The sequence below is a fragment of the Oncorhynchus clarkii genome, chromosome 24 (assembly GCF_045791955.1).
Source record: "Oncorhynchus clarkii lewisi isolate Uvic-CL-2024 chromosome 24, UVic_Ocla_1.0, whole genome shotgun sequence".
Classification (NCBI taxonomy): Eukaryota; Metazoa; Chordata; class Actinopteri; order Salmoniformes; family Salmonidae; genus Oncorhynchus; species Oncorhynchus clarkii.
The window spans coordinates 27,921,130-27,936,845 of NC_092170.1; the positions used below are offsets into that span (position 1 = coordinate 27,921,130).

Here is a 15,716-nt window from a genome sequence, read left to right on the forward strand (position 1 = left end):
GGGAATACTTTGTAAACAGAATTCCTAAATGAAATTAAATTTTTTTTACCAAAAATGAAAATCTTTATTTTTGTGTTAATAGTTTTGTGGGGCCCAAAACAATAACTTGTGGGATGGTTTAAGTCTGTGGGACGCCTGTTGCCGACCTCTGGTTTAAAGCTACAGTAGGGGTTATTGTATTTGTGTACAGAAACAGGGGTTTTAGATCTTGGCTGCGTCTGTGTTGCAGCGGAAACTAGTGCTGCTGTCGTGTTGGAGGTTGGCACGCTCAGCCTGTCTGGCAGGAAGGAAGGAAGAAAACCTGTCTAGGGTACAGTTTGGCTGGGGTAGAACCACAAATATGCTGAGGCAGGACCTTCTCTCTCGCTCAGTCACTTCCTATACAGTACTAATGGATGCAACCTCACCTCTGTAGCTATAAGTCCAGGACTGACTAGGATGTAGTTCCAAAGTCACATCTGAAAGGACAGAGGAATTGACACTGGTATGAGGTATAAGTATTGGTATGAGTATGAGGTATGAGTATGAGTACTGGTATGAAGTGACTGCCTCAAGCTCTAAACCCTCAGAGGTAGTAATCACACCGGTAGGGAGAGGGGTAATTCTTCTTACCAAACCACATGACCTTCGTTTTGGAGGTGTTCAGAGCAAGGGTAAGGGCAGAGAACTTGTTGGACACTAAGAAAGCTTTGTTGTAGAGCGTTTAACACAAAATCCAGGGAGGCCCCAGCTGAGTATTAGACTGTAACATTTGCATATCCACTATTCAGACCCCTTGACTTCTTCCACATTTTTTTTACGTTACAGCCTTATTCTAAAATGGATTCAAAAAAAGTATTTACATAAGTATTCAGACCCATTGCTATGAGACTCGAAACTGAGCTCAAGTGCATCCTGTTTCCATTGATCATCCTTGATGTTTCGACAACTTGATTAGAGTCCACCTTTGGTAAATTCAATTGATTGGACATGATTTGGAAAGGCACACACCTGTCTATATAAAAGGTCCCACAGTTGACAGTGCATGTCAGAGTAAAAACCCAGCCATGAGGTCGAAAAAAATTGTCCGTAGTGCTCCGAGACAAGATTGTGTCGAGGCACAGATCTGGGAAAGGGGGACCAAAAAATCTCTGCAGCATTGAAGGTTCCCAAGAACAATCCATCATTCTTAAATGGAAGAAGTTTAGAACCACCAAGACTGTTATAGCTGATCTCCTGGGAGAAGGGCCTTGGTCAGGAAGGTGACCAGGAACCCAATGGTCAGTCTGGCACCTAAAGGACTCTCAGACCATGAGAAACAAGATTCTCTGGTCTGATGAAAACAAGATTGAACTCTTTGGCCTGAATGCCAAGCGTCTGGAGGAAACTTTTCACAATCCCTACGGTGAATCATGGTGGTGGTAGCATCATGCTGTGGGGATGATTTCACATTCCAACAGGACAACGACCCTAAGCACACAGCCAAGACAATACAGGAGTTGCTTCGGGACAAGTCTCTGAATGTCCCTGAGTGGCCCAGCCAGAGCCCGGACTTGAACCTGATCGAACATCTCTGGCAAGACCTGAAAATAGCTGTGCAGCAATGCTCCCCATCCAACCTGACAGAACTAGAGAGGATCTGCAGGGAAGAATTGGAGAAATACAGATGTGCCAACCTTGTAGCATCCTACCCAAGAAGACTCAATGCTGTAATCGCTACCAAAGGTGCTTTAACAAAGTACTGAGTAAAGGTTCTGAATACCTATGTAAATGTGATTTGTTTTTATAAATTAGCAAAAATGTCTAAACCTGATTTTGCCGTGTCCTTATGGGGTGTTGTGTGTAGATTGATGAGGGGGGAAACTATTTAATCCATTTTAAAATAAGGCTGTAACGTAACAACATTTGGAAAAAGTCAGAGGTCTGAATAGTTTCCAAAGGCACTGTAAATGAATGAGAGCTTCCTACTGCCTGAGCTATGTTGTTGATGTAAATTGAGAAGAGCGTTGTGTCTAGGATCGAGCTTTGGGGTACTCCCTTGGAGACAGTAGATGTTCTGACTTTATACACTGCACTCTTTGAGGGAGGTGGTTAGTAAACCAGGTCAAAGATCCCACAGAGACACCAATACTCCTTAGCCGGGCAACAACAATGGAATGGTCGACCGTATTTAAAAGCTTTGGCCAAGTCATTAAAAATATCAGCAAAACATTGCTCTCCTATCGTCCTTCAGGAAGTATAATATTCGTGTGGAGGACATCATGATCAGGGATGTGATGTACATCACCCTCAACTGCTGCTACAGAGACCTGCATGATGTACTGCTGACTGGACACCTCAAGACCCTAGCCCTGCTCGAGTCCAGTGGTGAGACACACACCCACAAACACACACACATTACACACTAATACTTTACAGATGCAGACACGCATACACACACATTACAGACACCACAGAACATTTTCAGTCAAATTAAAGTTCCCCACACACACATTCAAGTTATATATTCTTATATAGTATGCTAAGTCTGTTGTAATTGTGCATCGATGCCAAAGCAATTAACTGGGGCAATTATTTTAAACAAACACACACAGCCCCTCATACACACACCTCCTGTTGTGTACACAGACGCCTGGCTGTTCTCAGTTACATCACTCACAATGCAGCAACATGTGTTAAGAGTCCCATGCAGTCTGCACATTAACTACTGTTCTAAAATACCTTCTCCTCTCCTCCATCCCATCTTCCCACTCTGTCCTCCCCCTCCTCTCTCACTCTAATCTCCTGGCCCCTTTCTCTCAATTTCTCTTCCATCATCCCTCTTCTTTTATTCTCATCTGTCTCTCTCCTCTACCTTTCATCCCATCATCTCTGTCCTCTCTCACTCCCTCCTTACTTTCTCTCTCGTCTCATATTTCTCTCCATCCATGTCTTCCATCCTCACTCCCCTCTCGCTCTTCCTCCCTCGTCCCCCCCTCAGAGTCGATGATCCTGCTGGGTTCTATTGAGCGTGTCCAGCTCCAGGCCCTCCTGTCCCTACAGCTGGGCCGGCCACGGAGGCTAGAGTACCTGAGAGACCGGGCTACTGCTGAGAAGAAGCGCCTGTCGATGGTCTCCCACCCGGGCAGCGAGGATGGCTCCCAGAGGGTTAACCAGGAGGTTCGGTTCCAGGTAAGTACAGTCTTGACAAACCACACCAAGCTAACAGTACACACTACGAAGTCAGTCATGTCTGGAGTACCCAGTACCACACCAAGCTAACAGTAAAGCTGTGTAAGTTGTTGCTTGGGGAAGGGACAAGGTGCTTTTCCCCCCAGGATGCCAGGGTTTGGATATCCAGCTATTCATCACACTAATTTAGGTTTCTCAGCGCTCTCTTACACTCTATTTCTCTCTCTCTAAGAACAAATAATGATAGAAAAAAAATGTAGTTTTAATTTTTTTAAAGCTGTTGTGGGGAGAGGTGGGACAAGTATTGTTATCGATCAATAATGACAAACCTCTTGGCATTGACAACTTAGATGGAAAGCTACTGGGGATGGTAGCTGCCTCTGTAGCCACTCCTATCTTTCATATCTTTAATCTGAGCCTAGAGGAAAGTGTTTGTCCTCAGGCCTGGAGGGCCTGAAGTCATTCCACTACCCAAGACTGGTAAAGCGGCTTTTACTGGTTCTAACAGCCAACCTATCAGCTTGCTGCCAGCTCTTGGCAAACTGTTGGAAAAATGTTTTGACCAAAATACAATGCTATTTCTCTGTAAACAAATTAACAACAGACTTTTGGCATGCTTATAGAGAAGGGCACCCAACATGTACTGCACTGACACAAATGACTGATGATTGGTTGAAAGAAATTGAAAGTAAGAAGATTGTGAGAGCTGTACTGTTAGGTTTCAGTGCAGCCTTTAATATTATTGACCATAACCTGTTGTTGAGAGAACTTATGTGTTATGGCTTTTAAACCTCTGCCATATTGTGGATTCAGAGGTACACCACATGACCAAGTGTGTGAACACCTGCTCGTCAAACATCTCATTCCAAAATCAGGTGCATTAATATGGAGTTGCCCCCCCCCACACACACACACACTCTTCTGGGAAGGCTTTTCACCTTTTCATACTAAAGGTGTTCGATGGGGTTGAGGTTAGGGCTCTGTGCAGGCCAGTCAAGTTCTTCCACATTGATCTCGACAAACCATTTCTGTATGGACCTCGCTTTGTGCACAGGGGCTTTGTCATTCTGAAATAGGAAAATGCCTTCCCCAAACTGTTTCCACGAAGTTGGAAGCACAGAATCATCTAGAATGTAATTGTATGCTGTAGCATTAAGTTTTCCCCTCACTGGAACTAAGGGTCCTAGGCAAACCATGAAAAATGCCCCAGACCATTATTCATCCTCTACCAAACTTTACAGTTGGCATTATGCATTGGGGACGGTAGCGTATTCCTGACATCCACCAAACTTGATTCATCACTCCAGAGAATGCGTTTCCACTGAGACCAATGGTGGCGAACTTTACACCACTCCAGCCGACGCTTGACATTGCGCATGGTGATTTTAGGCTTGTGTGCGGCTGTTTGGCCATGGTAACCCATTTCAGGAAGCTCCCGATTTAACAGTTCTTGTGCTGAAGTTGCTTCCAAAGGCAGTTTGGAACTCGGTAGTGAGTGTTGCAACTGAGGACAGGCGATTTTTACGCGCTATGCACTTCAGCACTCGGCGGTCCCATTCTGTGAGCTTGTGTGGCCTACCACTTTGCGGCTGAGCCGTTGTTGCTCCTAAAAGTTTCCACTTCACAATAACAGCACTTACAGATGACCGAGGCAGCTCTAGCAGGGCATAAATTTGACTGACTTGTTGGAATTGTAGTATCCTATCCTATAGTATCCTACGTTGAAAGTCAGTAAGGCTATTCTACTGCCACTGTTTGTCTATGGAGATTGCATGGCTTTGTGCTAAATTTTTATACACCTGTCAGCAATGGGTATGGCTGAAATAGTTAAATCCACTCATTTTGAAGTGGTGTGTGTGTGTGTGTGTGTGTGTGTGTGTGTGTGTGTGTGTGTGTGTGTGTGTGTGTGTGTGTGTGTGTGTGTGTGTGTGTGTGTGTGTGGTGTTTTTCTTTAATGGAAGCTTCTCTGTCAAACATGTAGTGTGGTATACCGCAAGGAAGTTCTCTAAGCCCGCTACTCTTTTCTATTTTCACCAATGACCTGCCATTGGCATTAAACAGCCTGTGTGTCCATGTATGCTGATGATTCCACCCTATACCCATCAACAACCACAGTTAATGAAGTCACTGAAAACCTTAACAAGGAGTTGCAGTCCGTTTTGAAATGGGTGGTTAGTAATAAACTGGCCCTGAACATCTCTAAAACTAAGAGCATTGTATTTGGTACAAATTAGAGGTCGACCGATTATTGGAGGACAAAAAAAGCCGATACCGATTTAATCGGCCACTTTAAAAAAAACTTTATATATATATATTTTTTTTTTGTTTGTTTTTTTTTTGTTTGTAATAATGACAATTGCAACAATGCTGAATGAACACTTTTATTTTAACTTAATATAATACATATGGGCTTTTGGATGGGTGTTCTTAAGGTGATTCCACAGTATTTTTTGATTTAGCTGTTGCTGACTCCATGCTTACATCCTTATCACAAATAAGACACCTTGGTGCCAAATCCATGTAATAGTCCCACACTGGTGCTCTGCTTTTCTCTGCCATCTGTAAAACACACACTCAGCTCTGAAGTAACAATGATACTGAAGAGTCTGCTTAGGAGACAAATACTCTCAACTGTTTGAATAAATATAGAGTTTAAGTTACCTGTGATGAATGTTGAAAACAAAAACTGTACTTTCTATATGCAGGAAATCCTATTTTAATAACGGACATGGTAGGAATTGACTACCAAAGTGAGTCATAATTCCCATGACACCTTCTAGCAAAATCTGAAAAGCGGTTCCTTCATTCATTTATTCCATAGGATATTTTTATATTCACTTAAAATAAGGTCTGTGTTTCGTGTAGGCTTACACCACCTTGTCAATTTTATAACTGTGTAGATATCCATAGGACAAGGTAACTCTGATCAATATTGGCTAAATATAAGCAAAGATAATTTCTTTTGTAGAGTGGATTTATGAAAATATGTTGACAAACGTGACCTTATCCTAGTGATATTTACACGGGTATCAAAATGCAGAGGCGGGTTAAGCCTGCACCCTAACCTGCACCCTAACCTGCACGAAACACAGACCTTATCTGAAGTAGATCAAGACATTCTCTATGGAAGACATGAACGGTAAAATAACAAAGGAACCCCTTTCAAATTCAGCCGCAAGTTATTACAGGAATTATAACGCGTCAACTATTTCTCACCAAACCATATACCTTTGACTATTACGAGCCTGCTGCTGCCTACCACCCCCCAGTCAGACTGCTCTATAAATATCAAATCATAGACTTAACTATAATAAACACACAGAAATACGAACCTTAGGTCAAATCCGGAAACTATCACCTCGAAAACAAAAAGTTTATTCCGTTCCGTATTTTATCGGGTGGCATCCATGAGTCTAAATATTCCTGTTACATTGCACAACCTTCAATGTTATGTCATAATTACGTAGAATTCTGGCAAATTAGTTTGCAAAGAGCCAGGCGGCTCAAACTGTTGCATATACCCTGACTCTGCTTGCAATGAATGCAAGAAAAGTGACACAATTTCACCTGGTTAATATTGCCTGCTAACCTGGATTTATTTTACCTAAATATACAGGTTTAAAAGTATATGCCTGTGTATTGATTTTAAGAAAGGCATTGATGTTTATGGTTAAGTACACATTGGAGCAACAGTTGTTGATTGATTGTTTTTTGTAAGATACGTTTAATGCTAGCTAGCAACTTACCTTGGCTTACTGCATTCGCATAACAGGCAGGCTCCTCGTGAGGCAGGTGGTTAGAGCATTGGACTAGTTAACTGTAAGGTTGCAAGATTGGATCCCCTGAGCTGACAAGGTAAAAATCTGTCGTTCTACCTCGTTCTTAGGCCGTCATTGAAAATAAGAATGTGTTCTTAACTGACTTGCCTAGTTAAATAAATATTAAATAAAGGTGTAAAAAAAAAAAAAGGCAAAATTGGTGCCCAAAAATACAGATTTCCGATTATGAAAACTTGAAATCGGCCCTAATTAATCGGCCATTCCGATTAATCGGTCAACCTCTAGTACAAATCATTCCCTATGTTCTAGACCTCAGCTGAAACTGGTGATGAATGATGAAGTTGTTGAGGAGACTAAATTGCTTGTTGTTACCATAGATTGTAAACTGTCATGGTCAAAACATATAGATTCAGTGGTTGTAAAGATGGGTCTGTCCACAATGAAGAGATTCTCTGCTTTTTTGACTCCACACTCCACAAAGCAAGTCCTGCAGGCTCTAGTTTGATCTTATCTTGATTATTGTTCAGTCACATGCTACAAAGAAGGACCTAGTCAAGTAGCATCTGGCCCAAACAGAGTGGCATGTTGTGCTCTTTATTGTAATCAGAGGGCAAATATCAATACTATGCATGCCAGTCTCTCCTGGCTAAGAGTTGAGGAAAGACTGACTTATTCTTCTTTTTTTAAAGAAACATTGTGTTGGAAATTCCAAACTGTTTGCATAGTCAACTTACACACAGCACTGAAACGCACATTTACCACACCAGACAAGCCACCAGGAGTCCCCAGGTTCAGAGCGAATTCAAAGAAGTGTACAGTATTATACAGAGTCATCATTGCATGGAACTCCCTTCCATCTCATACAGTGGGGCAAAAAAGTATTTAGTCAGCCACCAATTGTGCAAGTTCTCCCACTTAAAAAGGTGAGAGAGGCCTGTAATTTTCATCATAGGTACATTTCAACTATGACAGACAAAATGAGGGAAAAAAATCCAGAAAATCACATTGTAGGATATTTAATGAATTTATTTGCAAATTATTGTGGAAAATAAGTATTTGGTCACCTACAAACAAGCAAGATTTCTGGATCTCATAGTTGTAACCTCTTCTTTAATTAAGAGGCTCCTCTGTCCTCCACTCGTTACCTGTATTAATGGTACCTGTTTGAACTTGTTATCAGTATAAAAGACACCTGTCCACAACCTCAAACAGTCACACTCCAAACTCCACTAAGACCAAAGAGCTGTCAAAGGACACCAGAAACAAAATTGTAGACCTGCACCAGGCTGGGTAGACTGAATCTGCAATAGGTAAGCAGCTTGGTTTTAAGAGATCAACTGTGGGAGCAATTATTAGGAAATGGAAGACACTGATAATCTCCCTCGATCTGGGGCTCCACGCAAGATCTCACCCCGTGAGGTCAAAATGATCACAAGAACGGTGAGCAAAAATCCCAGAACCACATGGGGAGACCTAGTGAATGACCTGCATGCAGAGAGCTGGGACCAAAGTAACAAAGCCTACCATCAGTAACACACTACGCCGCCAGGGACTCAAATCCTGCAGTACCAGACGTGTCCCCCTGCTTAAGCCAGTACATGTCCTGGCCCGTCTGAAGTTTGCTAGAGAGCATTTGGATGATCCAGAAGAAGATTGGGAGAATGTCATATGGTCAGATGAAACCAAAATATAACTTTTTGGTAAAAACTCAAATCGTCGTGTTTGGAGGACAAAGAATGCTGAGTTGCATCCAAAGAACACCATACCTACTGTGAAACATGGGGGTGGAAACATCATGCTTTGGGGCTGTTTTTCTGCAAAGGGACCAGGACGACTGATCCGTGTAAAGGAAAGAATGAATGGGGCCATGTATCGTGAGATTTGAGTGAAAACCTCCTTCCATCAGCAAGGGCATTGAATGGAGTTGGAGTGTGACTGTTTGAGGTTGTGGACAGGTGTCTTTTATACTGATAACAAGTTCAAACGGGTGCCATTAATACAGGTAACGAGTGGAGGACAGAGGAGCCTCTTAAAGAAGAGGTTACAACTCTGAGATCCAGAAATCTTGCTTGTTTGTAGGTGACCAAATACTTATTTTCCACCATAATTTGCAAATAAATTCATTTTTTTTTTTTTTTTTTTATTTCACCTTTATTTAACCAGGTAGGCTAGTTGAGAACAAGTTCTCATTTGCAACTGCGACCTGGCCAAGATAAGGCATAGCAGTGTGAACAGACAACACAGAGTTACACATGGAGTAAACAATTAACAAGTCAATAACACAGTAGAAAAAAGGGGAGTCTATATATACATTGTGTGCAAAAGGCATGAGAAGGTAGGCAAATAATTACAATTATGCAGATTAACACTGGAGTGATAAATGATCAGATGGTTATGTACAGGTAGAGATATTGGTGTGCAAAAGAGCAGAAAAATAAATAAATAAAAACAGTATGGGGATGAGGTAGGTGAAAATGGGTGGGCTATTTACCAATAGACTATGTACAGCTGCAGCGATCGGTTAGCTGCTCAGATAGCAGCTCATAAAAAATCCTACAATGATTTTCTGGATTTTTTTTTCTCATTTTGTCTGTCATAGTTAAAGTGTACCTATGTTGAAAATTACAGGCCTCTCTCATCTTTTTAAGTGGGAGAACTTGCACAATTGGTGGCTGACTAAATACTTTTTTGCCCCACCGTAGGACTTGTTTTACTGTGGATATAGATACTTTTGTACCTGTTTCCTCCAGCATCTTCACAAGGTCCTTTGCTGTTGTTCTGGGATTCTTTTGCACTTTTCGAACCAAAGTACGTTCATCTCTAACATGTCTCCTTCCTGAGCGGTATTACTTCTGCGTGGTCCCATGGTGTTAATACTTGCGTACTATTGTTTTTACAGATGAACCAGACTTGTGGAGGTCTACAAAAAAAATGTAGGTCTTGACTGATTTTTGGGGATTTCCCCATGATATCAAGCAAAGTGGCACTGAGTTTGATTGTATACCTCCAATTGACTCAAATTATGTCAATTAGCCTACCAAAAGCTTCTAAAACCATGACATTTTCTGGAATTTTCCAAGATTTTTAAAGGCACAGTCAACTTAGTGTATCTAAACTTCTAACCCACTGGAATTGTGATACAGTGAATGATAAGTCAAATAATCTGTCTGTAAACAATTGTTGGAAAAATTACTTATGCACAAAGTAGATGTCCTAACCGACTTGCCAAAACTATAGTTTGTTAACAAGAAATGTGTGGAGTGGTTTAAAAACACGTTTTAATGACTCCAACCTAAGTGTATGTAAACTTCCAACTTCAAGTGTATCAATATTTTGCTAAGTAGATGGTCTCTACAGAAGGTGTAAACGGTACAGCCAAATGGTTTCTTGCATTGTAGCAAACACAAAGTAGATAGTGTCAATATAAATAACATTTACAGTATGTACAAGAACAATAACGATATTAGTGATAGACAAGATAGTTATTTGCATGCAATCAGGGGTAGTGGCTGAGCAGCAGGGTAGAAAAATAATAGTAGCAGCAACGTATGTGTTAGGAGAGAGTCGTGAATAGAAGCACTGCAGGTAGTACTGATTACTGGTCCATCCAAACCACACATGAACAAGGGAATCTATATTCGGAGAGCCTGTTTCTGTCCTGCCCTTGACTTTGGTGCAGGACGTGTCACGTCCATAGCTTCTTCGTCGCAAAACTCCCTGATCTTGTCAAAAAGAGAGTTTGTCTAGCTGTGTCCAGTCCAGGTGGTGCTTTTACAGGCAGACCATCTATGGGAGGAAGGATGCGCAACAGCTGAAACCTGGTCCCGACTGTCCGAATGCTCCTTGGCGACACCAGGCTCCAGAGCATCGAAGCTGTAAAACAGGAAATAACAAAAATCAGAAGAAATTACAACCCTGCACAACATCAATTTACCTCCCATGTTTGGATAAGAATAACCTCACATAATGAAAATAATTGATCTCAACGTCAACAGTGAAGAGGCGACTCTAGGATGCTGGCCTTCTAGGTAGAGTTGCAAAGAAAAAGCCATATCTCCGACTGGCCAATAAAAATAAAATATTAAGATGGGCAAAATAACACAGACACTGGACAGGGGAACTCTGCCTAGAAGACCAGCATCCCGGAGTCGCCTCTTCACTGTTGACGTTGAGACTGATGTTTTGCGGGTACTATTTAATGAAGCTGCCAGTTGAGGACTTGTGAGGCGTCTGTTTCTCAAACTCGACACTCTAATGTACTTGTTCTCTCGCTCAGTTGTGCACCAGGGCCTCCCACTCCTCTTTCTATTCTGGTTAGTGCCAGTTTGCGCTGTTCTGTGAAGGTAGTAGTACACAGCATTGTACGAGATCTTCAGTTTCTTGGCAATTTCTCGCATGGAATAGCTTTAATTTCTCAGAACAAGAATAGACTGACGAGTTTCAGAATAAAGGTCTTTGTTTCTGGCCATTTTGAGCCTGTAATCGAACCCACAAATGCTGATGCTCCAGATACTCAACTAGTCTTAAGGCCAGTTTTATTGCTTCTTTAATCAGGACAACAGTTTTCAGATGTGCTAACATAATTGCAAAATGGTTTTCTAATGATCAATAAGTCTTTTTAAAATGATAAACTTGGATTAGCTAACACAATGTGCCTTTGGAACACAGGAGTGATGGTTGCTGATAATGGGCCGCTGTACGCCTATGTAGATATTCCATTTAAAATCAGCCGTTTCCAGCTACAATAGTCACTTACAACATTAACAATGTCTATACTGTATTTCTGATCAATTTAACATTTGCTTTTCTTTCATCTTCAAATAATATTTTTGCAGGAATCTCCTTGCGAATGATTTTGACAAAGATTGTATCTAAGTGACCCCAAACTTTTGAATGGTAGTGTAGGTACAGCATATACTGTACTATTAATTATATGTATTCAGAGTGTATAGTAACGCGAGTGTGTGTGTAGATCTCCACAGAGGAGTCTTCCTTCAGTTCCACCCCTACCCCCTCCATGAAGCCACTGAAGCCGGCCCTGAAGAGATCCTCTGTGGTGGACCGCCCTCCTGATATACCCATGCCCACAAGTAAGAACAAACACACACACCCTCGGTCAGACCTTAAAAGTCTAAGCTGTTTTATGGAATGGATGGATCATTTAGCCATTTGATTTAGAATTTTAGGGAAAAAAATAAATACAATTATTTGATCCAATATTGAATTTAGCTATTACTACAATAGTTCAGAAAAACACACTGAATAACACATTCATAAATGGCAAAAAAAAGTCAAAAAATAAATCATAAGAAACAAGGTTTTGAAGGGTTTGTCCTATATCTCGGAGATATAAGAAAGCTCAGGAATTATAATTATTTTTAAAAACACATATTTAACCCCTTTTTTGGGTAGGCACAACACTACCTTCATCCTTCCATAAAAAATGTCAACTGGTGCCGGTTACCTTCAGACAAGTCCCGTGACACTTGTCGTAGAGCAAAACGGAGAGCACCATCCTTTCCACAGTGGGGTCACATTAGTTTGTATCCAAAACAGCTACAAACAGAAGTTGGCACATCGACTGTACCGACTTGAGACGAGTACCCTGACACTTGGGGGGGGTCATAGAGCAGATACCATATTGTGTTCGTGAGTCTCCCCTTTCAATATAGTGGTCATAATAGTTTGTAGGTCAAACCGTTCGGAAGCTACAGACATTTTCGTGAGAAGACAGATTTTCGGGATGTCTCATGGTCTAACAAACACCGCTCTGTCACCTTTCACCACAGATGTGGAAGCGGGATATTGGCGGATGCAGTGGATTGAGACGCAGCCAATATCTCTAGCTTAAACTGACAGATTTTAAAAATGGGGATTTTGTTATTATGTTACTTGTTACCAGTGCATCAATCGACTCTAGGGGGAACCTCTTGCAGTTACCCCCCTACTTTTTTCAATTTCCGCCTGAAGACATACCCAAATCTAACTGCCTGTAGCTCAGGCTCAGAACCAAGGCTATGCATATTCTTGATTTCATTTGAAAGAAAACACTCTGAAGTTTGTGTAAATGTGAATTGAATGTAGGAGAATATAACACAATATATCTGGTTTAGATAATACAATGAAATAAACATGTTTTTTAATTTTTATTGTTGTATCATCATCTTTAAAATGAACAAGACAAAACAAACATTCAGATAGGATGATGGGGACAATTTCAGTGAAAAACACGAGGGCAACAGTACTTGTGCAAAGTTTCAGAATGATAACTTCCAAAATGAATGTGCTACATGACATTTATCATGAAGTCACCCAGGTGTCCCACACAAGTAGCCCAAATGTACCCAAGTGGCCAAATTGGTGAAGTTATACATTTTGAATGGAATAACTATATACAAAATACCAAAATGGTATTCTAACACACTTGAAATCCCCCCAAAAATTGAGAAAAAACATGAACAAAAATATATATACATTTACAAAATAACACTTTCAATATTTGGAAGACCCTCAGTCCTCTACACAATATTGTGCTGCTGATGCCAGGTGCCATAGCAGTCTCTTTCTCCTGTTCCTGTAAAGCAGAGGGTCACCAAGCATGTGGTGCAGGTGATGGGGGACTTCATTTTGCAAAGAACACAGCGACGCCTCCATGCTGTGCCCTTTTGGCCTTGAGGCACATCATGCCTGCAGAAATAAATTTGGGCAGATGAACACTACTTGTGGCAGGAGCTGGATGAACCAGCTTCAGTGGGGGATGGACACCTTGGCACTGGGGGCTCACATTCTGAGTCAGTGTCACTGTGAATGAAAATGTTCAGTTAGAATAGTTTCACATATGAGCCCTGTATCAACAGGTATAATAAACAGATATATATATATATATATATATATATATAGAGTACAGGGAACATAAGGTTGGATATATTATTATAGACCTGCTAGATCTACTGTCTCATTTATATTATGAAAGACCAGCTAGATCTACTGTCTTTATTATAATTCAACAGACCAGCTGTATCTACTGTCTCCATTTCACTTTTGCCATTGTTGTGGGCCTGCCCTCGCCTCAACAGCCTCAAATAGGCTATTTTATGTGGGGGTGGGGCGGCAGACACACGCATCTCACATTTCATTACAATGCATTTTTATATAATGCTACTAAAATTTTAAAAAATCACAAATAACATTTTATATTATTAATTTCAAACAACGGCATTACCAGTCCAAAACGATGTCCTCTCCGTTCAAAAATATTCCTCCATTTGGGAATCGCTAAATGAATCGTCCTCCTTATTTACGGCGGAGTTTACTACATGGGTTGGTCTTCCAACACATAAACATTACATATTGCCGTTTACCTCAGCTCATTGGCTATCTACCCAGCTAGATTTCAAGACGATCAGTGCTCATTGGGTTAAAATACAGTCAATCAACGTAACAGCTGTCATATCATTGGTGCACAATGATGTCATTACTTGTTGTCTTTAAATCGGTTTCTTTCAGTCAATACGTCCCTCGAAATGACCCATCATGTTTGGTTGTGTTACAAACAAACCAGTAGATAGCAATGAAACCAAACATGACTGGAAAAGTCACGTTTAGTGTGTGTATTTACAGCGAATGTGTCGTCGAAAATGGAATGAGACGGAATTCACGACACAAGCGGTTCACAAAATGTTTCGTGTTAGGCTATAAAAATGGATTTTATCAAACAAAAGACCATTAATTGTGTAACAATGAGCATTGGCATTGCAAACAGAGGAAGATCGTCAAAGGTAAACTATTTATTTTATTGCAGTTTGATTTTGTTACTCCTCTGCTGGTTAAATAGTTGTTTTTAATGGGGCTCTATGCTCAGATAATCACATCGTATTCTTTCACAGTAAATCCTTTTTTAAATCTGACAACGCAGTTGGATTAGCAAGATTCTAGGCTTTCGAAACATGTGTATTTTCATGAATGTTTAATATGACTATTTATGTAGCGATCACCGTATGTTGTCAAATCCCGCTAACAGGTTCGGTGCGCAGAGAGGTTAAAGAATGATTAAACAACTAAGTTATTTTTGATTTACTTAGAGAGACTTTTGAAGTAGCTCTCTCTCCCCTTCTCAGGTCCACAGGACCACTCTGGCAACACCTTAAAGAATCTATTCTGTGTCAACCCTGAGACAGAAGGCCTGGAGGTGAGACACCTTTTTTAATACACACACCCTTACTTCCTACACACTCTTCCAATTCTCTCCTCCAAATTCAGAATCTCCCAACTCTCTCCTACACATAACCCCTTCCTGCCCAGTCCTGCGCTCCACTTTTTCTGAGTGACACCACCAACTCATGCCCCCACACCACCACTTGGGTTGGGAGACTAGAGTGTCTGTTTCTTAGAGTGGTGGGGTGAGTGTTTGCCCCACTTTGCGGAGGCGTTGTGTTAACGTTGTTCTTGTCTTTGGCTGCTGGAAGAACAACAATGTCAACATCAACATAAAGGGCACTGCATCGAGCTCTGCGTCTCCTGAGTTTAGGAGGCCACCCAAGCGCGTCAGGATATCCGTTGTGGTAAGAACGCTGGGCATGCCCCAGGAAACTGCCCAGCAACTGGTCAGCCATCCAATCAACCATTCGCCATCCGCTGCAGGGCTAATCCATGCCTGTGGACTTTGATCTGTACCATCGAGCTAAATGTGTTGAACACGCTCCTCCCTGTCTGTGAACCATTACTGACCTCTGACCACTAGTCCTGTTCTTATTGGCTATTAGGTAGGTTCAAAACTGACCTCATTGT

General features: G+C 41.3%; 1 protein-coding gene across 1 annotated transcript in view; it reads left to right on the forward strand.

Moving 5' to 3' along the window:
• The window catches only part of LOC139383110 (chloride channel protein 2-like), a 195,282-nt gene that overhangs the window by 151,599 nt on the left and 27,967 nt on the right, over positions 1–15,716 (forward strand). The window contains exons 16-19 of the mRNA XM_071127427.1: positions 2,213–2,346; positions 2,960–3,150; positions 11,902–12,019; positions 15,047–15,117. Coding sequence (XP_070983528.1) covers positions 2,213–2,346; positions 2,960–3,150; positions 11,902–12,019; positions 15,047–15,117 — 514 coding nt within the window. The remainder of the gene's footprint in view (positions 1–2,212; positions 2,347–2,959; positions 3,151–11,901; positions 12,020–15,046; positions 15,118–15,716) is intronic.